The 26,888-nt window shown below is 40.8% G+C and overlaps 1 protein-coding gene across 1 annotated transcript in view; it reads right to left on the reverse strand.

The window, feature by feature from the left end:
• Nucleotides 1–9,238: 9,238 nt before the first annotated feature.
• efna3b (ephrin-A3b) overlaps nt 9,239–26,888 on the reverse strand; it is a 253,485-nt gene continuing 235,835 nt past the window's right edge. Inside the window, exon 5 of the mRNA XM_060920465.1 lies at nt 9,239–12,452. Coding sequence (XP_060776448.1) covers nt 12,331–12,452 — 122 coding nt within the window. The 3' untranslated portion in view covers nt 9,239–12,330. The remainder of the gene's footprint in view (nt 12,453–26,888) is intronic.

A 26,888-nucleotide genomic window follows, 5' to 3' on the forward strand; every position in this document is an offset into this window, starting at 1 on the left:
TACACAAGTACAGGTATAATCAATAAAATAACTCGTACATTATTAGCAATATGATATTTTATCTTGAAATTATGTACATTTTATTTAATTTGCGACAGTATGTTCAAATGTTTTTGCAGCCAGCCTTTTTTCCCCCCTATCTTTTTAAGGTCAGACTGAGGTAATAGTGTAACGACTGCCTTCTGTCTGGAACTTGCTGCCAGAGGCAGGTGTTTTCCTATTTCACAAGCTATTCCTTATATCCCATCCTTCACCCCATGGCCACATGTGTGACACACATTTTACACACTGCTGAGTCATGAGGGGGGTTCAGACAGTCAGGTATTGAGACAAAAGGTACTAGTGATGAGCACAACAGCCAGCAGGTACTTACGTAATTGCGTTACATTACTATACTTAAGTAAAATAAGATCTTTGTCCTATATTTTCATTTACAGCTTTCCAAATCTCTAATATAATGACTTAAATATTTATTTATTTTCCAATTAAATGAATTATGGTATACTGCTCTGCCAAAAGAAAATAATAATAATAATAATAATAATAATAATTTGTGCATGCTAATATTTGATTGGACCGCCTTTATCTTTGATTACAGCATACATTCACCATGGCATTGTTTCAATAAACTTATGCAATGTCACAACATATATTTAAATCCAGAGTTGTATTAATTTTTCACTGAGATTTGTGTTGAGGATGGGAGAGTCGAACCACTGTGTAAAGTCTTCCTAAAGATTCTCAATGAGGTTAAGGTCAGGTCTCTGTGGTGGCCAATTCATGCGTGACAATAATTCCTCATGCTTCCTGAACCACTCTTTCACAATCTGAGCTCTAATTTTATGCCCGTGTCATCAGGGAAGAAAAAAAAATCCTTTGATGTGAACCTGGTCATTCAGTACATTCAGGTCATCAGCTGACTTCATTTTATTGCCCCATAATGTTGCTGAGCCTTGACCTGACCAACTAAAGCAACCCCAGATCATAACACTGCCTCCAGAGGCTTGTACAGTGGCCACTTTGCATGATGGGTGCATCACTTCATGTACTTCCCTTCTTACCCTGACATACCCATCAATCAGGAATAGGGTCAATCTGGACTTATCAGACCACATGACCTTTTTCCATTGATCCAGAGTCCAATCTTTATGCTCCCTCGCAAATTGAAGCCTTTTCTCCTGATTGGTCTCACTAACAAGTGGTTTTCTGATGGCCACACAGCTGTTTAGTCCCAGTCCTGTGAGTTCTCGTCACATTATGAGTGTGGAAATGCTCTTAATTTCACTATTAAACATAGCTGTGAGTTCTACTGTCAATTTTTTTTTAATGATTTTATTTCACCAAGCATTTATGTGATCTCTGATCATGGTCAGTCAGGATCTTTTTCCAGCCACATTTTTTCCATGAAGTTGATGGTTCACCACTATCCTTCCAGGTTTTAATAATACGTTGGACAGTTCTTAACCCAATTCCAGCCATTTTTTGCAATCTCCTTAGTTGTTTTCTTTGCTTGACACTGCCCAATAATTTGACCCTTCTGAAACACAGTAACATCTTTTGCATGAGCACGGGACATGTCTTCTGACATGTTTGTTTAAGAAATAAGAAGCTACTCACTGCATCAGTTAGGTTTAAAAGAATTGTTGCTAGCTGAAACACATTAATCACTGCAGTAATTATCCAGTCAAAGGTTCTTATGTATTTGCTTATTTAAATCCAAATGATGGCTTTTTTTTCTGGGCAGTGTATATTTCTGTGTATAAAGTAAGCAATAAAACAAACATGGCTCAAATAATCAAAGATGGGCTGCTGTGAATTTTACAATGATTTTCCAATTACGGCATGTTCTGAAGTGTTTTATTCCCCTTCTCTGACAGCATTTGGCCAACTAGTACAAATGTTATTTATTAAAGAATGACACATTATACTTTTTTAATCCATTTATAGCTACATTCAATGTTAGTTCACTTGGTGTCTGTGGCAGCGGGGGGCGTGGTCAAGCGTCGGGCTGTGACCGGAGGGCGGAGTCAGGGAAGGTAAGTGGCAGAATCACTGCACCTGATGTCAGTTAACCTGTGTTTGTGTGTCTTCCCCAGTGACCGCGCCCTATATAACGAGAGAGAGAGCAGAGGAAGGGAGCTCTCTCCCCAACCAGACGACTGATGTGTGTGTGTGTCTGTGTGACTGGGAGATTGAAAAAGTTGAAAAGCTGAAAATAGAGCTTTTTGAAACTCAGTTCTGGCCTGCCATACTTCTGTGCTCCATCCACCCGCTCAAAGTCCTACAGTGTCACTTATAGCAGCTGCTCCCTCACCAACCTCCCATTTTTATGTCTTTTTTAATAAAAAAGACAAACATTTGTCATGTCACAGAGAAACTGTAAAATCTTATGTCCTGAAGACTTTTCCATGTCAGAAAATTTAAAGTTGACTGGAGACCACTTACAGAAATGTTCAGTAAATGTCTCCTCAGAGAATACTTCACCATATTAATGGGTGCGTTAGAAATGGGGAAAACGCTGCCTCAGGAGGATGTCGAACAAGACAGTAAGGCATCAAGGACTGTTTGAAACTGATCAAACTCTCGTTTCCTGTCTTCAAAGATGCCTTCAAAATGCCCCCAGTTTAAGGTAACATCGATATAGCCTCCATACTGCCTATTATCCATAAATCTGTACGACTGCTCTCTCAAACATTGGGAAAAAAAAGGTGGTGGACCGAACCAAGAAGTAAACATTGTATTATCTTATAACCCTATTACTGTCACCAAATAAATTTGTTTATATCTTTTGTGAGATATCTGTTCGTCAACTAGCTAACTCTTTGGTTTAGTTACATGGTGTGCTGATGTAACACGTAACCGTAAATTCAATCCTAAAAGGTTATTTGAAATGAGTGTCCTTCAAAGATGCCTTCAGTTGAAAGTCTTGTTTTATGAGACACCTGTCTATTATGGCAAGCAAGGCAGTAACCTTCTGTTTCAAACACAGCCCATGTTTCTAAGGATTTCTTAATCTGTTTATGTGACACGCTTGTCATACAAACCCTGTGTAATTGGTTTCAAACTCTTCAAACCGTCTAACAAATCAGATTCCAGAATTCTACAACACTGTGATATAACTTTATTTATTAACTATATCCTAAAACATTCATACTAAAAGATTCATAAAGATGCCCTTACCATCTTTGTAAGCACAAAGCTCTTCAGGAAATATTTCTCTGCTTTCTAGCTAGTATTAGTCTCTAATGGCCCTTTTCCACTACCCTTTTTCAGCTCACTTCAGCTCGCTTCAGCTCACTTCAGCCCGACACGGCTCGCGTTTCGACTATCTCAAAACAGCACAACTCAGCTCGCTTCAGCCCTGCTTAGCACCCAAAACTCGCACGGTTTTGGAGTGGGGCTGAAGCGAGCCAAACCGAGCTGAGTGAGGCTGGGGGCGTGAGCAGACACTCCCCTGTGCACTGATTGGTGAGGAGGAGTGTCCTCACATGCCCACACACACCCCGCGAGCACGCTGGGATCTGTAAACACCATAAACCCGGAAGAATAATAATTACGAATTACGAGAATTTCTGAAGCCTTATGCGCCTCGCCTCATCTATATGCTCTTGCCAGTATCTGTTGGCGTTGTCGGTGACAACAAGCCACAGCACCAAGACCAGCAACACTAACGACTCCATGTCCTCCATGTTTATTGTTTACTATCCGGGTCGTGAGACTACCGCTTAAAAGATCACTGATGTCACTGTTTGCGCCGCTTAACGACATCACGTGACGTCCACCCACTTTCGCTAACTCCACCCAATGTGTCCACCCACTTCCAGCCAGCACGGTTCAGCGTGGTTGTAGTCGAAATGCAACTCCAATAGCCCCGCTCAGCTCGACTCAGCCCAACTCAGCACGGCACGGCTCAGCCCAACTCAGCCGCGTTTGTAGTGGAAAAGCGGCATAAGGGTTACATTACCCCTGTTCAAGGAACGATCTGGGATTTTTTTTTTAACCTGGGCCCTATTTTCCCATCTCTTTGAGAACAAATATTTATGGGGGGGGGGATGATTGAAATCAGTCCAGTATTGAGTTAGAACGCTATAACTGGCACCCACAAAATGGCTGGACAATGCAATTCTATGGGGCAATCATCCACATCAAAGTAAACTGCTTTATTTCAACACTGACAGGTTCATAAGGTTATTATGAGTCGGCAAGTAATGATTCACTCAATTTACAATTTGATTTAATTCATTATACTGGGTTCATGATTTGTTTATCCTGTGATATCTGTAAAAAAAAAAGAAGAAAATGCAACATTTCTCTTGCTATTCTTTATCAAATTAAATATTCCTTTTGTCAAATAAAAAAAATAACTTGTTTCATTTTCTTAATAACCAACAATAATTATTTACCCACATTTTAAAAAAGTTGGAGTAAAATATTACAGCATGTTAACTAAAATATTCCTTTTATTAAACATGAAAAAAGTTAATATCCAATAAACCTTTTCTTAATAAACTTTGATGAACATTTGGACACTCTCCATCTACTTCTCTTTTCTTTAGCCTTCAGCAGTCTGTAAAAAGAGAGCTGTGATTTCTTGTGAAATTTATTTGTACAGTCAATCGCACAACAGCTCTTTCCCATTGTAGATCTGTTTTTTTTTTTCAGTATTAGATCTGTGTTACTTCCACCTAGGGTGAAGTCACATGTATTCCCGATATTTAATGTTATTGCACTCTCTGTTGTGTAAACAACACAATTTACAGCTAGAAAAAACTAATACATTATTCAGCCTGATAGTAATTGTGATTCATTTTTTAATATTCTCAACTTGAATTCTCATAAATTTGAATTGCGATTTATCATCACATGCTATATCGTTACATGCCTAACTGCATGACAACATGGAAAGGATCCCTACAGAGATACACCTGTGTCTGTTTACCTCAATAACTGTAAAGAAACTGTAGAAAATGACTGTTTCTCCACTCATTATTTTACCTTTCTCTTCTTCTGGTCTCTGGCTGGTCTCAGCACCCCATTCAGTGCCTGTCAGAGGTGGAAAAACTGGATTGACAAAGTAAAAGTCCTGCTTAGGTTTTCCTTCTGCCTGTGCTCTCAACACAGGTGATTTCACCAATTAGCTCATCAACCTGGCTTAGGGGATGTGGTAATTAGGATCAGCTGGTTCATTGAATTGGCTGGAGCAAAAATGTGGCAGGGTTTTTACTTTCTGCACCCGGGTTTTTCCACCTCTGGTGCCTGTAGATGATTATCGCATGGGGGCTGTTTTCTGATGATGAGCCATATACTCAGATACTTATAATAACATCATGAGCCTGTCAGTGGTGAAAACAAGCAGTTTACTTTGACGCGGATGATTGTCCCATAGGATTACATTGTATAGCCGTTTTGCGGTTGCCTGTTATAGTGTTCTAACTCAATACTGGACTGATTTCAATCGTTTTTGTTCCTAGTAAATGTTAGGACTCAAAGAGATGGGGAAATAGGGCCCAGGTTAAAAAATCCCAGAGCTTTCCTTTAATCCTCATTAAATGCTCTCTTAATGCTCGTCATACAGTACATGACTATTCATTACTATGAATGAAAACGGACTCAAACTGAAATGAACGACTGTGATTTGTTTGGATTTTGTGCAATTTGTACAGTGTCTTGCAAAAGTATTCATCCCCCTTGGTGTTTGTCCTGTTCTGTTGCATTACAAGCTGGAATTAAAATGGATTTTTGGGTGATTAGCACCATTTGATTTACATAACATGCCTACAACTTTAGCGGTGAGAATTGTTGTTTTATTGTGACACAAACAATAATTGAGATGAAAACAAAAACAAAAATCTGGAGTGTGCATAGGTATTCACCCCCTTTCATATGAAACCCCTAAAGAAGAGCTGGTCCAACCAATTCACTTCATAAGTCACATAATTAGTTGATTACAATCCACCTGTGTGCAATCAAAGTGTCACATAATCTGTCACAAGATGTCTGTATAAATCAACCTGTTCTGGAAGGACCCTGACTCTGCAACACTACTAAGCAAGCAACATGAAAACCAAGGAGCCCTCCATACAGGTCAGAGACAAAGTTGTGGAGAAGTATAGATCAGGATTGGGTTATCTCATCTCATTATCTCTAGCTGCTTTATCCTGTTCCACAGGGTCACAGGCAAGCTGGAGCCTATCCCAGCTGACTACGGGCAAAAGGCGGGGTACACCCTGGACAAGTTGCCAGGTCATCACAGGGCTGACACATAGACACAGACAACCATTCACACCTACAGCCAATTTTAGAGTCACCAGTTAACCTAACCTGCATGTCTTTGGACTGTGGGGGAAACTAGAGGACCCGGAGGAAACCCACACGGACATGGGGAGAACACGCAAACTCCACACAGAAAGGCCCTCGTCAGCCACGGGGCTCGAACCCGGACCTTCTTGTTGTGAGGCGACAGCACTAACCACTACGCCACCGTGCCGCCGGGTTGGGTTATTAAAAAAAAAAAATCCCAAACTTTGAATATCCCAGGGAGCACCATTAAATCCATTATAGCAAAAATGGAAAGAATATGGCACCACTACAAACCTGACAAGAGAAGGCCACTCACCAAAACTCACAAACCAGGCAAGGAGGGCATTAATCAGAGATACAACAAAGACACCAAAGATAACACTGAAGGAGGTGCAAAGATCCACAGTGGAGATGGGAGTATCTGTGCATAGGACCACTTTAAGCCATTCACTCCACAGAGTGGGGCTTTATGGAAGAGTGGCCAGAAAAAAAGTTATTGCTTAAGAAAACACATTTGGAGTTTGCCCAACAGCATGTGGCAGACTCCCGAAACACATGGAAGAAGAGTCTCTGATCAGATGAGACTAAAATTGAACTTTTTGGCCATCATGGGAAATGCCATGTGTGGTCCAAACCCAACACCCTGAGAACATCATTCCTACAGTGAAGCATGGTGGTGGCAGCATCATGCTGTGGGGATATTTTTCATCTGCAGGGACAGGAAAGCTGGTCAGGACTGAAGGAAAGATGGATGGCACTAAATACAGGGCAATTCTGGAGGAAAAGCTGTTTGAGTCAGCCAGAGGTTTGAGACGGGGACGAAGGTTCATGTTCCAGCAGGACAATGACCCTAAACATACTGCTAAAGCTACACTGGAATGGTTTAAAGGGAAACATTTAAATGTCTTGGGATGGCCTAGTCAGAGCCCAGACCTCAATCCAATTAAGAATCTCTATGGCATAACTTGAAGATTGCTGTACACCAACACAACCCATCTAACTTGAAGGAGTTGAAGTAGTTTTGCCTTGAGGAATAGGCAAAAATCCCAGTGGCTAGATGTGCTAAGCTACTAGAGACATAACCCAGGAGACTTGCAACTGTAATTACAGCAAAAGGTGGCTTTAAAAAGTATTGACTTTGGGGAGGGGTGAATGCCTATGCACACTCCAGATTTCTGTTTTTCATCTTAACTATTGTTTGTGTCACAAAAAAAAAAATGCACCTTTAAAGTGGTAGGCATGTTGTGTAAATCAAATGGTGCTAACCCCCCCCCCCCCCAAAAAAAAAAATCCATTTTCATTCCAGCTTATAATGCGACAAAACAGGACAAACACCAAGGGGGATGAATACTTTTGCAAGACACTGTATGGGCTACAAATGAAGTTGCAAGGAAACGTAAGTAAAGAAATTTTGGAATAAAGTATGATTTTGACACACTATGTCTGATTTGTCTGATCACACTTTAATTTGATTCTTAAAATTGTGCTCTGTCATGTTCTTTATAAATGAACTGTTTTGACATTGACACTGAGCAGCCAGAACCATTAAACAGAATAACCCTTTAACCCCTGTGGTAGCTGACATCAAAGCACACATTTATCTCCGATATGTCAGATGATGGAAATAGTAAAGGTCAGATGTGAAGATACACATAGCCTGAACCATCGAAGGCGTCACAGGAAGCAGATTTTCTTTTCTTATCAAGTCTGCTTTGCTCTGGTGTTGTGTAGACAAAAAAAAAAGAAAAAAGATAAAAGAATGGTGGAAGGAATCAAAGGAAGTCAATTCACTCAACTGACTTAAATGAGTTGAAAAAATCTTTAAAATGTTCTTCATTTTGTCATATTTTTATGATGGAAGAAATGCACTATACATATCGGCTGAGGATGAGAGACGGCCTAATGGGAAACTTATCAAGATTGCTGATGTTTTGTGTCAACATAATATATTATTTTTGTTGTTTCTAGACTGGTTCACATCACTTTAGGATTTAGGGATCACTGTGTGTGCTGGTTGAAGTGGGAAATGTTACTCATTAGTTCTCCACACCAGACTTCTCTTGTGAAGTCAGAGTCTGGACAGCAGAAGGCAGAACCGTGTATCGCTGCTATTGTTGCCGACTGTTTTCGCAGACGGCTTACTCATCATTGGGAAATGATAAAAAGCCCCATCAGAACATGTAAGAAATTAGTGAGTGGAAAGTTTCCTGATTGCCTGCCCACTGTGCCTCTGCAGGTCTGCTCGACTGAGGATTCAGGAGACGAATCAAACAATTATGATTCTGTTCCCCAACATCTGTTCTGTTGTGCACGGTGAGAACGCCATGCCTTCAATTCTAGCTTTGGGCTAAACTGCTTCAGCTGTAAGAGGAATCACAGGAATTAGGAAAAGATGCAACATCTTTAATACAGGGTCAGAGAGTGTGATGCGTATCATGGAGTTAGGGGCCTGCGAGTAAAAAAATAATAAGCAGGAAATATTTTCAAGGTTTGAAAGTGACATTGTGTGGCCCATATGCAGACATGCTATTATAGCGAGTGTGAAGGTGAGATTAGATATGAGCGAACTCACAGCATCAGATAGGATTTATAGTAAGTTAGTGATGTAATCTCTTTGCTTCTGGAGCCACACACACACACACACAGAGATATTATCTGCGCTGTGATAATGGAACTAAAAGAGATAACGAGGGATTGAGTCTCCTTGGGTAGGCTGATTGTAGAGGACAGTCATGTCTTAAGGTGTGTGAAAAAGACTTGTTCAACTGTGTGCATTTATATCCCCCCCCCCCTTTAAAATTGACCTTCAATTTACATTCCAGATCTTAACTCAGGTTTCAAACATTTCACATTTATGAGAAACAGCAGGCTGAGGCAGGTTGTTTTGTTATCATGATTATTATTATTATTGTTATTATGACCTTTTGTTATGGTCTGTTACACTTTATTTGTTTTTCAAGTTCTTTAAATTCATTCCAGTCGAAGGTAAACATGATTTTAAATGGTTGTTTCCAACACTAATAAATGCTTTTGTTGTTTCTTCTAAACGACCCAGACTCTCTTGCACACATGCGCAGCGAAAACATACAATCAAGCAACACACACACACACACACACACACACACACACACACACACACACACACACGTTGATCAGTATAAAGAAACACAATGTCTTTCAATTATTTGACCATTTACACAGCCGCTCAAACAAGGACACGCACACACACACAAACTCGTGTCTAAGTTTTGAAGTGCAACAGTTGATACTTTTTCATCATTTGCTCCATCAGCTCTTCTTAAATCCCCCACCCGCAGTAAAAGTAACGACCCCGACCAGAACACACACGTTTCCCGAATGAACCCGAGCCCAATACATTAGCCTTAAAATACACAACAAGAAAAATCGACGTAGAAGTCAAAGCAAAGTTGGTAAAAATGATCTGGGTCCCACGTCATACTGAGCATTCAAGTCATTAGCATTTTACTCGTTGCTCTACGACAGCATGTTACCATGGTAACCACATTAGCAGAATGTACAGAGTGGACATCTATGAGTTCCCGCTAATCTAAAGCTAATCGAAAAACTCATTTGGCTTCAAATGCTATATCAAACTCGTCCTACAGTACCTCGCGAGTTACACATACTCATTAGATTTCATTTAGCATGTTAACTTAAACCTACTAAATCTATAATCTTAGGAATGTTCATGATCCCGTAGGCGAAATCCTCGACTGCGAAAGCCTGTTCTGCTGAGCTGGAGCGTTGGGAGCTCGGCCTGGGTTTAAGGTGCTCGTCGAGATGTAAAAAGAGAACAAATGTTGTAAGAAGAACGTCGCTCTGTGGAAAATCCCCACAGAACACGGAAACCCAAAGCACTTATTTGCATGTACGATAGCTAAACTGCATGTGACACGTGCCAAGTCCTCGATGTCGTTCGTTATCTTTATTCCCAAACATCTAATGCTCTTTTCACAAGCTGGGTGTGAGCTGAACTTTAAAAAGACAACCACTGCATTCCAGTTTATAGTGGCAACTACTGATAGGATTCGATGAAGCTGAGAAAGAAGCAGTGGAGAGACGAGACTCCTCTGAACCGGTTTTGAACCGCTTTTCAGCTCCAGGGCTCTCCTGGTCCTGTAAGAACCGGTGCAGAGAAAAATCCAATGATCCATCATATGTTTGTGTTTATGTACATAAGTTTTCCACATGTGTCCTCCAGTTAAACATATTTGTCCATGAAGAAAAAGCCTTGGTATAGAAAAGAATGCAGTCCAGTGGAGAAAAGCAGAGCATTTCAGTATCACCAGCTTACGCTACTGTTTCTACAGGCACCAAATTCAGCTCGAAGCGCACACACACACACACACACTGATTGCCAAGGTCCATGTGGTGTATTTTCCCTTATTAAGAAAACAGTATGGCTCCAAAGTTCAAGTCTTGTTAAGAAAATGAATAAATGAATGAAGGAGAAACAGTTCTGAAATATTTATAACTTCATCAGTAAAATATTTTGAAGCAATCAGCTCAGTGGCAGTTAGGACACGGATATTCTGTCTCTATGGTTTCCATCATTTTAACAGAATAGCAACGAATTTGGACAGAAATCACAAATAGTGGAATATATATCTATATATCCATATACTGTATATACACTCACCAGCCACTTTAATAGGAACACCCATCCACCTGCTGTTTTACGCAGTTGTCTAGTTAGCCAATCCCTTGACAGCAGCACGATGCATAAAATCACACAGATACAAATCAAGAGCTTCAGTTAATGTTCACTTCAAACCACCAGAATGGGAAAAATTGTGATCTCAAACGTGTGACTTTCACTGTGGCATGGGGGTTGGTTTGAGCCAGATGGACTGGTTTGAGTGTTTCAGAAACTGCTGATCTCCTGGGGTTTTCACACACAACAGTCTCTAGAGTTTACACAGAATGGTGTGACAATCAAAAAACGTTGAGTGAGCGACAGTTCTGTGGGTGGAAACAAACGCATTGTTGATGAGAGAGGTCAGAGGAAAATGGCCAGATTGGTTCGAGCTGCCAGGAAGGATATAGTAACTCAAAGCAACTCTTTACAACCATGGTGAGCAGAAAAGCATCTCAGTATGCAACAGCAGAAGACCACATTGGGTTCCACTTCTGCAGCCAAGAACAGGAATCTTAGAATCAAGAACAAGCTCCTATTAAAGTGGCCGGTGAGATATATATGTAAATGAAGCGTGATATTTTGTTTGCTCCAAAATAATCTGAACAATCTGAAAATGGGAAAAATGATGTTGTAATTTGGGAAACACGAAAGCTACCTTTGTCTCCTGACAGCTACACTGAGATTTCCGACTGAAAGCAGTTCTGTAAGTGTAACTGTGTAAATCCATCAGCGTAAGGAGGGCATTTGGCAATCCTATTTCTGATGCGTTTGTAAACGTGATAATCCTGTAGGTTTACTGTGGAGAGAGAGAGAGAGAGTGAACTGAATTGAGAATGAAGCTCTTTAGGTGCTGCCCGTGTCATTTACCTCAGCATTATTATTCCACATAAACATTTTTTTCTGCTGCTAATGATCCACAGTGACTTGAATGTTAATCCATCATTCATCTTGAGCATCAATTCAACTTAATCGCTAAGCGGCCATTCATTAGTTCATAAAGTAACTAATTAGACTGAGTGGAGGTTTTCGCTTGAATGATTTGCAAACAGTATGTGTGTGAACACTCATTCAGCTTCTCTCACTCTCTCTCTCACACACACACACACACACACACACACACACACACAGACACACTGTCTGACAGTATGGCTCGAGCTGATTGGCAAAGTTGTCATTATAAAGTCCAGGTTCATGTTCCACTGTTGGACAGAAGAAGGCCATCGCATCCCGCTAGTCCTATTCCCGCTGTTCCTTTCCTCTCCTGTTTTGAAATGTTTGTCCTTCAAAATCATCTTCTTCTCCTATCTCTAATATCCCACCCCTGCTGTCCTCCAGGCCTCAGTGGCATGATGACATTCTGGAGGTGAGTGCTAGGAGATGGAGAGTGCAATGAGGAAGAGTGTGGCCACGGTGAGGAGGAGATGGTCCCTGGATGGACTGCTGCCACTGATGCTCTTCTCCAGTTTCGGGACCTCAGGGTTGTCATAATCATCTATGGACAGAAAGTAAGAGAGAGGACAGAGTCAGCATGATTGTTCAGCTCTATCCACGGATACTCTGTACTACACATACTATAAAAGTAAGAAAAACAGTTGAACACTGAACTTGTAATTTTAATATTTAAAATGATGTAAAACAATATAAAAATATACTAAAAACGATTGAAGGAATGACCATCCTTAACAGCTCGCTCTCTGGTTAACTGCTAGTAAACCTGAGAAAGGCTCTGGAATTATACAAGAGCAACACCAGTCTTCCAAAATCAATTCCCTTTACTGGTGATCACATCACTCCAAAATTTCAACTGGGCTGAGAAAAGGGTCAGATTTGCATCATTTTTAGATTCGTCGAACCATTCAGTGAGCCCTCGTGCCCTGTCCGTGGGGGCGGAGTCATACTCAAAGAAACCACACCCACTGAAAGAAATGTTTGATTACAGGAGAAACATTATGGACATTATGGACATTATGGGTTCAAAACTGTAGAGTTTATTTTGTGACGAGTTAAACTCATACGGCATGGTGGTGTAGTGGTTAGCACTGTTGCCTCACAGCAAGAAGGTTCTGGGTTCGAGCCCAGCAACCAACAGGGGCCTTTCTGTGTGGAGTTTGTATGTTCTCCCCGTGTCTGCATGGGTTTGCTCTGGTTTCCCCCACAGTCCAAAGACATGCAGTTAGGTTAACATGGGGCAGGCTGAGGTGCCCTTGAGTGAGGCACCTACCCCTTAACTGCTCCCTGGGTGCTGTATTTGTGTGTGCTCATTGCTCGTGTGTGTGTTCACTGCTTCAGATGGGTTAAAAGGAGTTTCACAAGTGTATGTGTGATGAATAAAGTTGTTCTTCTTCAAATGTTTGTTTTGTTTTGAGTTTTGTACTGGAGCACTTAATGGAAATGCTTTCGACTCACTCTGAAAATCTATTAACACTCTAGAGTATAGAGAGCTACACACAAAATGAGGGGGGAAATCTAAAATTAAAAAAAGAGAGTTGAACTTTATGGTATTCCTGCAGGGATGCTAATGAAATGAATACTAACACCACTGTAACGCTAGCGAAATGACAAACATGTCATTAGTAAGGCCCATTGTACTCCGGATGCAGTAAACACATCGAGACGAGGCACCGTGTCCATGCTAATCAGCGTGGCCTTTTATACTGCACTCACATGGCATGAAGACAAAACATATTTTTTGTTTCTCTTGAGTTACATTTATACAATGGTGTATTCAGGCCATTGTAGGTATCAGAAATAATAATAATAATAATAATAATAATAATAATAATGCATGTGCCAGTATAAACAGCTGATGCCATTTGTTTTCTTCCAGGAATGGGTCTCATGATAGGAGCGTGATGACTCAGGGAAGGATATGTTGTGACTGATAAGACCTAATCAGGAAGCAAATGTGGGTGTCAGGATCATCGTTTCCAAAAGTCGCTGTTTTCGAGGCTTGAAAACTCCAGAGCAGTGCAGACACCAGGCGTAAATGTCACAAAAGTGATGCAAAAACCAAAAAGTATCAGTGTGGATGTAGCCTAAGAAGTCATAAATTTATGAGAAAAAAACGTTCCTACATCTTGGATTCCTGGCTGCAGTGCATTCTGAGAATTAAAGATAAAAATCTCTTTGAAGTACAACATACCCAGAGCAGCCTGGTAAGCAGTAGGGGGATAGATGCCTTGCTCAAGGGCACTTCAGCCATTCTTGTTGTCCAGTCCAGGGAATCAAACCAGCAACCTTTTGGTCTCAAAGCTGTTTCTCTAACCACTAGGACATAGCTTCCCCATGGCTTTATTCTCTTATATTCTACTTTTTTAATCAGCTAAGACAAAAACAGCACATGGATAAACAAATCTGCGCAGTTTATACATCCATCTCTTGTTGCATCCAGGAAGTGCAACAATCAGTCATGTGCTTCCCAGCTGCAGTGCATTCTGGGAAATGCAGTTAAAAATTTCTTAGTACTTGAGGAGGAAAATACTATATTTCCTATAACTCTCGGCTCAGCCGTGGCGTCTGTGGTGTGATGATGTTGATCCACCCTTGCAAAGTGAAGTGATCCGGTTCCGTGAAAAAAAACATTATTTAAAAAAAGAAATTAATCATAAATGTGTGACTTCTTCATACTGGAATTGCCAACTTTTAGTCTCGGAATTTCTGATTTTTTTCTTGCAAATTTTTGATTTTATAATCTCTGAGAAAATCCGAGTTTTTACTTATAAATGTACAACTTTAATATCTGAGTTTTTTTAATCAGAATATTACCCCCTTCCTCAGCTCCGTTATTTATTTATTTGTTTGTTTGTTTGTTTTTTTAAACCTACAATGCCCCTAATACGCCATCGTATATTCATGCCTTCACATGCAGCATGATTCAGCAGGACAAACTTAACACATAAAACACAACCTATGAAATACAATATTTATATTGTATTGCTCCATATTGTGTAGTTTGGGTCCATAATCCACACAATATATGGCAAATGTTCAGACTATAATCACACTGCAGCAGTACTTCTGGATCATAATATTATGTGTTCACGTACAGCTGTAATACACCCATCCATGCATTCAGTATCTGTAGCCGCTTATCCTGTACAGGGTTGCGGGCAAGCTGGAGCCTATCCCAGCTGACTATGGGCGAGAGGTGGGGTACACCCTGGACAAGTGCTGTAATATATGTTCATAATAATATGACTTTCAGTTCAGATATATTTATGAACCCTGTCAAAGCAAGCACAGGAATGAATGCTCCATGACACACATCTCACATCACGTGTAAATTGCAGCCCCATATTAAATTATATCAGTGCCGATTTTTATCTCATCTCATCTCATTATCTCTAGCCGCTTTATCCTTCTACAGGGTCGCAGGCAAGCTGGAGCCTATCCCAGCTGACTACGGGCGAAAGGCGGGGTACACCCTGGACAAGTCGCCAGGTCATCACAGGGCTGACACATAGACACAGACAACCATTCACACTCACATTCACACCTACGGTCAATTTAGAGTCACCAGTTAACCTAACCTGCATGTCTTTGGACTGTGGGGGAAACCGGAGCACCCGGAGGAAACCCACGCAGACACGGGGAGAACATGCAAACTCCACACAGAAAGGCCCTCGCCGGCCCCGGGGCTCGAACCCAGGACCTTCTTGCTGTGAGGCGACAGCGCTAACCACTACACCACCGTGCCGCCCGCCGATTTTTATAAAGGTTTTTTTTTTTAAATGTTCGTAACATCAACTCCTTTCTGGTTTTCAATACTCTAGTACGTTAAGAAGAAGAAAAAGAAGAAGAAGAAGAGAAAAAGCCTTTATTTGTCACACATGCACTCAAACACAGACTTACCGTAAGTAGACAGTGAAATGTCTCCTCTACATTTAACCTATCTGAAGCAGTGAACACACACGCACACACACAAGTGAGCACACACACCCAGAGCAGTGGGCAGCTATGCTACAGCACCTGGGGAGCAGTTGGGGGTTAGGTACCTTGCTCATGGGCACTTCAGCCCAATCTCAGGCCATGGCTAACCTAACCACATGTCTTTGAAACCAGAGCACCCAGAGGAAACCCGGGGAGAACATGCAAACTCCACACAGAAAGGCCCCTGTAAATTGCAGCCCCATATTAAATTATATCAGTGCCGATTTTTATAAAGGTTTAGTCTCAGGTACAATGAGTGCAGTGTTATAAGGAAATGAGCTGTAGGTTTCACTGAGCATCTTGCAGAACCAGCCACAGTTCTTCTGGACACTTTAACTCTAACACTTGCTTCTTCATTTTGCACCAAAACCCAGTAGCCTTCATTATGTGTGTTTTGTTTTTTTTTTTGTCTGAAAAGTGTCTCTTATGTAATATGCTCTTATCTAATATGTAATATATATGGTGCCCTCCAGGATTATTAGTGCCCCCTTGTAAAGAGGAGTAAAAAAGGGTTAGAAAAAAAATCCACCTTTTGGCAAAGTCACTTCATCTCACACTGAAAAAAATTAGAAAAAGCAAACATTTAATTGAAATAAATTTATTCAGCGAAAAAAACAAATCCCTCATCAAGAAATAATTATGTTCAACAAAAACATGTGTCACTGTTATTAGTACCCCTGCATTTAATACTTTGTACAACTTCCCTAAACAGCACTGAGTGTCTCCCATAACATTTTATAAGGTTGGAGATACACAGCAGGGCATCTGAGACCATTCCTCTTTACACAGTCTCTCCAGATCATCCATGGTCCTTAGCCCTCTCTTGTGCTTTCTCCTCTTCAGCTCAGCCCACAGGTTTTCAATGGGGTTCAGGCCAGGAGAATGAGATGGCCAGGGCTTGATTCTGTGGTGAGCTTGATTCTGTGGTGAGCGAACCATTTTGGACATATACTTCAAATCATTGTCCTGCTGGAAGATCCAATGATGACCCAGTTTTAGTTTCCTGTCAGAAGCAGCCAGATTTTGATTTAAAATTTCCTGGTATTTCATGGAGTCCATGATGCCATGAACCCTAACAAGGTTTCCAGGGTTTCTGGGGGAAAACAGCCCCAAAACACACAGAACCTCCCCCATATTTTACAGTTGGGATTGGGTTCTTTTCATTATAGTCATCCTTCTTTTTACACCAAACCCACTTTGAGTGTTTATTGTCAGAAAGCTTCATATTTGTTTCATCAGAACAGAAAACACATTTCCAGTCAAAGTTGTAATAGCATTTCACAAACTTCAGGCTGTTATGTAGTTAAATGACAGAAAAGGCTTTTTTTCTGGCATCTTCTAAATAATCTGTTGGCATGGAGGTGGAGTCTGATGGTGGTTTTGGAGACTTGGAAACCACAAGATTTTACTTTTTCTTGTAATTCACCAGCAGTGATTCTTGGAGATTTTTTTTTTTGCTTCTCTTACCCTCCTCCTCACTGTACATGAGGCAAAATAAACTTGGCTCCTCTTCCAGGCGAGTTTGTAACAGTTCCAGTTGGTGTCTGCTTTTTTATTATTGCCTTAACAGTAGAAATGGACATTTTCAGGTGAGTAGCTATTTTTTATAACCATTCCCTGACTTATGAAGGTCAACACACTTCTCCCTCATTTGGTTTGTGTGTTCTCTCTTATCTTTCCTCGTTGAAGAATGACTAAGAGAATTTGACCTCGGTGTCATCTCATATTTGTCCCTCAGTTAATCAGGAAGCCATAGATTACAGCTTGAAAGTTCCTACACACTCCAATCAACTCAAAAATGATGTACAATTTAAATGGGAAACATGCTTCAAGTACATTGTGTTCACGATCATTTCCAGGGGTGCCAATAAGAGTGGAACATGTGTTTTTGTTGAAAATATTTAATTATTTAATGAGGAATTTGTTTTTCTCTGAATGAATTTATTTCAATTAAAGGTTGGATTTTTCTAATTTTTTCAGTGTGAGATGAAGTTACCACCAAAAAGTGAAGTTTTTCTAACTCTTTATACTAATCTTTACAAGCGGCACCAATAATCGTGTAATGAAATAATCAAAATAATCTGAATATCACTGAATATCAGTGAATAATAACTGAGACAAAGTCCAACCTACCTTTTTGGATAGTTTTAGACCAAACTTTGTGAGATACAGTGATGCTTGAAAGTTTCTGAACCATTAGAATTTTCTATATTTCTGCATAAATATGACCTAAAACATCATCAGATTTTCACACAAGTACTAAAAGTAGATAAAGAGAACCCAGTTAAACAAACGTGACAAAAATATTATACTTGATCATTTATTTATTGAGGAAAATGATCCAATATTGCAAATCTGTGAGTGGCAAAAGTATGTGAACCTCTTCGATTAGCAGTTAATTTGAAGGTGAAATTAGAGTCAGGTATTTTCAATCAATGGGATGGCAATCAGGTGTGAGTGGGCACCCTGTTTTATTTAAAGAACAGGGATCTATCAAAGTCTGATCTTCACAACATGTTTGTGGAAGTGTAACATGGCACGAACAAAGGAGATTTCTGAGGACCTCAGAAAAAGCATTGTTGATGCTCATCAGGCTGGAAAAGGTTACAAAACCATCTCTAAAGAGTTTGGACTCCACCAATCCACAGTCAGACAGATTGTGTACAAATAGAGGAAATTCAAGTTCGTTACCCTCCCTAGAAGTGGTCGATCAAAAAAGATCAGTCCAAGAGCAAGGCATGTAATAGTTGGTGACGTCACAAAGGACCCCAGGGTAACTTCTAAGCAACTGAAGGCCTCTCTCACATTGGCTATTGTTAATGATGTCATGATCCGCCCCGGACTTCCACTCCGGAGATTTACTATCTCCCAGTTCAGCACAATCCGGATCTGGGACGGGACTTCCATCTTGCTGGCATTCACTTCCTGGTCTGCTCTGTTATATATAAATAGGCCGTTCTCAGAAGGGGACTTTGCCAGAACGCCTTGTCTGTTTCTCACATCGTCTCTGTGCTATTTTGCCTCCTGGATTTTTGCTCTTTGTTTTGCCTAGTCTTAGCCACAGTTTTTGCACTCTCATTTTGTCATTTTTTTTTTATGTTTTTGCACTATGTCTTTTTGTCTCAAGTTTTTTGTCTGGATTGTTCTTGCTATTTTTGTTCATGGACTTTTTGGACTTTAATTACATCATTTTTTATTCATTGGATTTTCTGGTTTGTGTTCTGCTTTTGGATCCTATCTGACCTAGGGTTGCCACCATTCAGACATGAAAATAAGGGATGCCCACCATGGCTCCTTGGGGCCATGACCACCACGGGCACGACTCTCATGGGGTGGGGTACCCGCAGCAGTGGTATGTTTTATTTTGTAGGTGTTTTTAGTAAAGGGGTAATCAAGAAAGCAATTACTCATACTTAAAGCTTGAAATGCTTTATTGCCAATGCTGTAAAAATGTACAATGTACAAGTAGGCAACAATGAACTTTTAAAATATAATCTAAATATATTGAGAACTTAATATCACTGTAAATGTAAGTGCATAACTGTTCTTGGTGTAGGGACTCTCTTTGTGAACCTTGGGGACATTTTTACTTGGAGAGGAAAAAAGAGAACAAAAAACAACAAAAACACAACAAACATGTATGTCTGCTTATTCAAGAATGCAGAAAACAAGAGAGTGCAAAACATTATTCTTTCCCTCAACAGTCCTGAGTTCATCAGGAACTGTTGTGTTTCTCTTGTCTGTGGAGTAGACCAGATTTAAACAGTCAACAGATTTCCCTCACTTCTTTTTCCAAGTGTACTTCTTGTTACTCCTTGCTGCACTGAGTAACTCTTTGTCTTTCAAAACGCTGTTGTAAAACTCTGAACAGGACTGCTCAAAGTTTAGAGTGATCAGGAGCTCACTCCTTATGAGCTCCGTGGAGCACCTGTTCCTGCAGTCACTCCATTTGTTGGCCATTCTTGAAAATACCCTTTCCACATATCCAGTGGATGCTGGGATGCTCAAGATGTGGCTGATGACAGACAGCATGTGAGGCAGGTCAGCTACTTGAAAGAGAACCACCCACCTGGCAGCCACACCTTTGGACTTCCATTCATCCTCAGCATCTTCTTTGAGCCTCTTCAGAATGGGCTTTGCTGTGGCGCATTCATCATAAAGTTCATCCATGTTGACTTTATGGATGAGGTTGAGCTTTGTGGTTACCCTCTCAATATCACTGAAGGTCAAGGTGCCATGGTGCAGAGAAAGAGGTAGCAGTGAGAACAACCAGTTTTCTTCTGAAAAGTTGAACCATCTCTCAACATATGACAGTGCTGTGTTGAGAAATGCAGTGAAATCTGCCTTTGCCATGTCTGCATCATGTGGAAGGAGACGCTGCAGCTTCACTTTAGTTAAATAGCCAAAGAACTGGTCATCCCGTCTCTGTGTGAGTTTTTCCTTGAAGTTATCCATGATGGAATACAACTCAACACAGGTCGTTTCATCACTCTCCAGCTTCTTCACAACTTCCTCAAAGAGAGAGAGGATATTATTGCAGAAGAGAAGGTAAACTTCCACAATGTCTCCATCTTCCTCAGTTGAGTCCTCACTGAGCTTTAACAAAGCTCGAAGTTGTTTGGGACACTCCTCCCCCAGGCTGATGAAGTAGGACTTCAGTGCAGGCCAGGTTTGCATTAGCCGGGTGATGGCTGGATTAAGGGAGAGCCACCTGGTTGTGACATGTTGTAGAATTTCCTGGAACTCAACATCACAAAACTTACCAAACTCTTTGAGGGATTCTCTTCGTTTGGCAGATGTAGAAAAGAAGCCATACACCTTCAGCACAACATTTTCCACATCTACAGTGAGCTGGTCAAGAGCATGCTTTACCGTGTTGTGCACAATGTGGGCATGGCAGTTTCCCTGGAGCAGATCTTTTTGTTTCTTTTTCAAGTTGGTGAAGACAGAATTGTGAATTCCATAATTTACATTTGTATTGTTTGCACTAAATGCTGTCACTTGATCAAATGATAATCCAAATTTGTCAAGTGACTGCTCTATGAGAGCTACAATGCCAGCAGTGGACTCATCTGCATTCTCCAGGAAATCCAGTATTTTGTTGGTGACCCCAGATTCTGGACTGAAGTACTGAACAGCAAGGGGAAACATATTCCTGTTGCCTTTATTTGATGCATCCGTCTGAATGCAGAATGGGAGGGGTTTATCTGCTGTTAGGGCCTTGAGAACATCACCCACTGCCTTTGGAGCAAGGACATCTTTAACCACTGCCTCTGCCTTTGTTCTCCCTATAGTCATTTTTTTAACAATCTTTGAATCTGGTAGAATCTTTTGATTCAGTTTATGTGCACAGTCAGCACTATTGTAGCTGAGGTTGTGCCTGACGGTGTGGTACACCTGTGTCACCTCAGCTGCGGTAACCTAGAGCGAAGAGGTGGGATGACAATTTCTTAATTAAATTGAACAGTATTTGTCTGCTGTCTGTCTTATGACTTGAAATGAAGTCATGTCATCCAAACAGTTAAAGTAAACCACACTAATAAAATAAAATTTTTAATCTAGGAAATGTATTTATTTATTTATTTGTTACTATTATAATGTGAATGCTGTGTGCTAATAATAATAATAATAATAATAATAATAATGTACAACCCCGATTCCAAAAAAGTTGGGACAAAGAACAACTTGTAAATAAAAACGGGATGCAATAATTTACAAATCTCAAAAACTGATATTGTATTCACAATAGAACATAGACAACATATCAAATGTCGAAAGTGAGACATTTTGAAATGTCATGCCAAATATTAGCTCATTTGAAATTTCATGACAGCAACACATCTCAAAAAAGTTGGGACAGGGGCAATAAGAGGCTGGAAAAGTTAAAGGTACAAAAAAGGAACAGCTGGAGGACCAAATTGCAACTCATTAGGTCAATTGGTAATAGGTCATTAACATGACTGGGTATAAAAAGAGTATCTTGGAGTGGCAGCGGCTCCCAGAAGTAAAGATGGGAAGAGGATCACCAATCCCTCTAATTCTGCGCCGACAAATAGTGGAGCAATATCAGAAAGGAGTTTGACAGTGTAAAATTGCAAAGAGTTTGAACATAACATCATCTACAGTGCATAATATCATCAAAAGATTCAGAGAATCTGGAAGAATCTCTGTGCATAAGGGTCAAGGCCGGAAAACCATACTGGGTGCCCGTGATCTTCGGGCCCTTAGACGGCACTGCATCACATACAGGCATGCTTCTGTATTGGAAATCACAAAATGGGCTCAGGAATATTTCCAGAGAACATTATCTGTGAACACAATTCACCGTGCCATCCGCCGTTGCCAGCTAAAACTCTATAGTTCAAAGAAGAGGCTGTATCTAAATATGATCCAGAAGTCCAGACGTCTTTTCTGGGCCAAGGCTCATTTAAAATGGACTGTGGCAAAGTGGAAAACTGTTCTGTGGTCAGACGAATCAAAATTTGAAGTTCTTTATGGAAATCAGGGACGCCATGTCATTCGGACTAAAGAGGAAAAGGACGACCCAAGTTGTTATCAGCACTCAGTTCAGAAGCCTGCATCTCTGATGGTATAGGGTTGCATTAGTGCGTGTGGCATGGGCAGCTTACACATCAGGAAAGACACCATCAATGCTGAAAGGTATATCCAGGTTCTAGAGCAACGTATGCTCCCATCCAGACAATGTCTCTTTCAGGGAAGACCTTGCATTTTCCAACATGACAATGCCAAACCATATACTGCATCAATTACAGCATCATGGCTGTGTAGAAGAAGGGTCCAGGTACTGAACTGGCCAGCCTGCAGTCCAGCTCTTTCACCCATAGAAAACATTTGGCGCATCATGAAACAGAAGATACGACAAAAAAGACCTCAGACAGTTGAGCAACTAGAATCCTACATTAGACAAGAATGGGTTAACATTCCTATCCCTAAACTTGAGCAACTTGTCTCCTCAGTCCCCAGACGTTTACAGACTGTTGTAAAGAGAAAAGGGGATGTCTCACAGTGGGAAACATGGCCTTGTCCCAACTTTTTTGAGATGTGTTGTTGTCATGAAATTTAAAATCACCTAATTTTTCTCTTTAAATGATACATTTTCTCAGTTTAAACATTTGATATGTCATCTATATTCTATTCTGAATAAAATATGGAATTTTGAAACTTCCACATCATTGCATTCTGTTTTTATTTACAATTTGTACTTTGTCCCAACTCTTTTGGAATTGGGGTTGTATAATAATAATAATAATAATAATGGGCGGCACAGTGGTGTAGTGGTTAGCGCTGTCGCCTCACAGCAAGAAGGTCCGGGTTTGAGCCCCGTGGCCAGTGAAGGCCTTTCTGTGTGGAGTTTGCATGTTCTCCCCGTGTCCACATGGGTTTCCTCTGGGTGCTCCGGTTTCCCCCACAGTCCAAAGACATGCAGGTTAGGTTAACTGGTGACTCTAAATTGACAGTAGGTGTGAATGTGAGTGTGAATGGTTGTCTGTGTCTATGTGTCAGCCCTGTGATGACCTGGCGACTTGTCCAGGGTGTACTCCGCCTTTCGCCCGTAGTCAGCTGGGATAGGCTCCAGCTTGCCTGCGGCCCTGTAGAACAGGATAAAGCAGCTAGAGATAATGAGATGAGATGGGAATAATAATAATAATAATAATGTTGTGTGTTTTCTGTTTGTCAGTGAATGTGTATAGTACGGGCAAGTACGTGGTTGGATGAGAAAGCGAGGGGGCGGGGTGAGTGTGGAAGACAGGGGTCCTGTGTGTGAGTGAGTGAGTGAGTGAGTGAGTGAGTGAGTGAGTGAGGTGCTGAGATTTTTAGTGAGAGTTTGATTTGTGGATCAACTATGTCATCCTTTTTAACACGTCCAGTCAGACGGATGAATGATCATTAATTCTAACAATCAATCAATCAATCAAACAAATGACAATGTCCCATACCGTATCACTCTCAGGAGATGATTGGGGTATAAAGAACTGTGACACTGACACTTGTGTCTTCTGTGTTCTTACATATCTGCAGTGTTGCTCTCCTGACGAATGATGTCTAATGTCAGACAGCCCACCGTACGCCACTGAAAACACTCGCCGACAGACTTTAGAGTTTGCTCTGTAGTCATCTCCACTCACGCTGTCCAGCCAAGGATGTGCCTCTTCCCACTCACGTCTGTATTTTTGTAAGCGTTTACGCTTTTGAGGACGTGGTGGAGTCCCGGGTGCAGCAGACATTTTTAAAAGGCCCGGGTTTTTTGAGCAGCGCCGGTGTGTGTTGTCTGTCTCTAGGCAGCCGTGACAGCGCCACACACAGTGACGCAGGCAGCCAGGCACAGATGCACAGAGCGTGACACAGAGTGGAGGGGTTTGTGTCCTGGGTAGATCCCGCAACGTAGTATTTCCTGTTTTATTTTGTTCATTATTGTTAGATTTAGTGTTGATATGTGTGAGACAGACATGTGTATTGGACATTTATGAAAATACGGAACAAATTGCGTCCCGTATCGGTTCAATATGGGACACAAGATTTAATTGCCAAATAAAGGACGATTCCGTATTTTACGGGAAGAGTGGCAACCCTAATCTGACCACATCTCGCCCCCCTTAACAAATGTTCATAAGTCCACCATCAGGAGAACACTGAACAACAATGGTGTGCATGGCAGGATTGCAAGGAGAAAACCACTGCTCTCCAAAAAGAACATTGCTGCTCGTCTGAGGTTTGCTAAAGATCACGTGGACAAGCCAGAAGACTATTGGAAAAATGTTTTGTGGACAGATGAGACCAAAATAGAACTTTTTGGTTTAAATGAGAAGTGTTATGTTTGGAGAAAGGAAAACACTGCATTCCAGCATAAGAACCTTATCCCATCTGTGAAACATGGTGGTGGTAGTATCATGGTTTGGGCCCGTTTTGCGGCATCTGGGCCAGGATGGCTTGCCATCATTGATGGAACAATGAATTCTGAATTATACCAGCAAATTCTAAAGGAAAATGTCAGGACATCTGTCCATGAACTGAATCTCAAGATAATGTGGGTCATGCAGCAAGACAACGACCCTCAGCATACAAGTCGTTCTACCAAAGAATGGTTAAAAAAGAATAAAGTTAATGTTGTGGAATGACCAAGTCAAAGTCCTGACCTTAATCCAATCGAAATGTTGTGGAATGACCTGAAGCGAGCAGTTCATGTGAGGAAACCCACCAACATCCTAGAGCTGAAGCTGTTCTGTATGCAGGAATAGGCTAAAATTCTTCCAAGCCGGTGTGCAGGACTGATCAACAGTTACCGGAAACATTTAGTTGCAGTAATTGCTGCACAAGGGGGTCACACCAGATACTGAAAGCAAAGGTTCACATACTTTTGCCACTCACAGATATGTAATATCGGATCATTTTCCTCAATAAATAAATGACCAAGTATAATATTTTTTGTTTAACTGGGTTCTCTTTATCTACTTTTAGGACTTGTGTGAAAATCTGATGTTTTAGGTCATATTTATGGAGAAATATAGAAAATTCTAAAGGGTTCACAAACTTTCAAGCACCATTGTAGGAACAGCATTTTCTTCCATAATTTGTAATTCTTCCTCACTTACGGTGACAAAGTGACTGGTGGCTATTTTGCCAACTTGCTCGAGGTGATTATTGAGAAATAATCCAAAATTCTCGACCAATCATCGTGCACAATTTCCTATAATCACCTGCATATGTGTACTAAAGTAGGTTAACCATCCATGAATAAGCATCTGGAAGTGAAAAATATTTTAGAAGTGGTTCAGACTTTGTGCTATGTGAGAACAATTCATGTTACAGCAAGCAGGCACTTTCTAGAAACCTCATTTTGGAGTACAGGGGTCATTTACCAAAACAGTTCCAAATACCTCTAGTTCCAGACCAAGTGATCACTCATGCATTGTAGACAGTCTCCGAGCTCACCTAAGGGCAGCGTTCCAAACACAAGTGCAGTGAGTCAAATCAAAGTCAGGTGTGGGTTTAGGACGAATGTGTGCATGTGTGGAATGAAATACACATTAAAAAAAAAAAAAACACTATGACCCCCTTGGAAAGAACTGGATTTCGTCAGGAATGAACACTAAACATGATTTCACTCTTAATGGTAATAAAAAGAGTCTGATGCAATAATCTTAACGAAATGGATTTAAACTTCAAGGTTATTTATGGACAAAGAATGTAAACCCTCACATCTGCTAAGAAGAGGAATCTCTTTTATTGACCATAACCTCAACTAAAAGCTTTCTGCTGCATGTCTGCAATTAAACAAAGGCTCATTCTTTTATAAAACCCTGTCTTTAGGCTCATTCTGCAGCATTTCACCCTGATACTCTGCTGTGGAATCCTCGCCATGATGCCGTCTACTTAAACTAAAACACAAGGTTCACCCAGAAATCATGCATTCTTCTGCTATCTTATGTTTCTCAGTGTCTGGTATATCTTACATTACAAAACTGTAATTTGATGTTAGTTTACTATGTGCAGACACGCAGAGCAGATAAAGTGGAGAGTCTACAGAAATGCACATCATTTTTTAGTCTGCGATACGCTCGCAGTGTACACAACTTTTACTGAGCACAGTCACGAACAGAGATGTTATCAGAGACACCTGAAGATCTTTAGCTCTCACTCGAAGCTACTTTGTCGTTTGTTTGAGCAATTCTGCTCTGAGTTTTACAGGATGTCCTCCTTGAAGTAGAGTATCATATCTATGGAATATCTTCTATTTGATACGTTTGATCTATTGACCTGGACTGATGGAGGCCATGTCTTTTAATGGAATTCTCTTTTAATCAGGATACAGTGCATGTGATTACGATTAGGCTGTCATATGGCAGCATGGGTCAAACAACCCATACGTACTGATTAGAACATCTGACTTCAATTACCCTCTTTTCACAAGCTCATTATTGCAAAGGTTCACCCGTTACTTCCAGCAATAAACCTGATAACTATAATGAAGGACAGAATA

This window comes from Neoarius graeffei, chromosome 5 (genome assembly GCF_027579695.1).
Source record: "Neoarius graeffei isolate fNeoGra1 chromosome 5, fNeoGra1.pri, whole genome shotgun sequence".
In the NCBI taxonomy this organism is placed as follows: domain Eukaryota; kingdom Metazoa; phylum Chordata; class Actinopteri; order Siluriformes; family Ariidae; genus Neoarius; species Neoarius graeffei.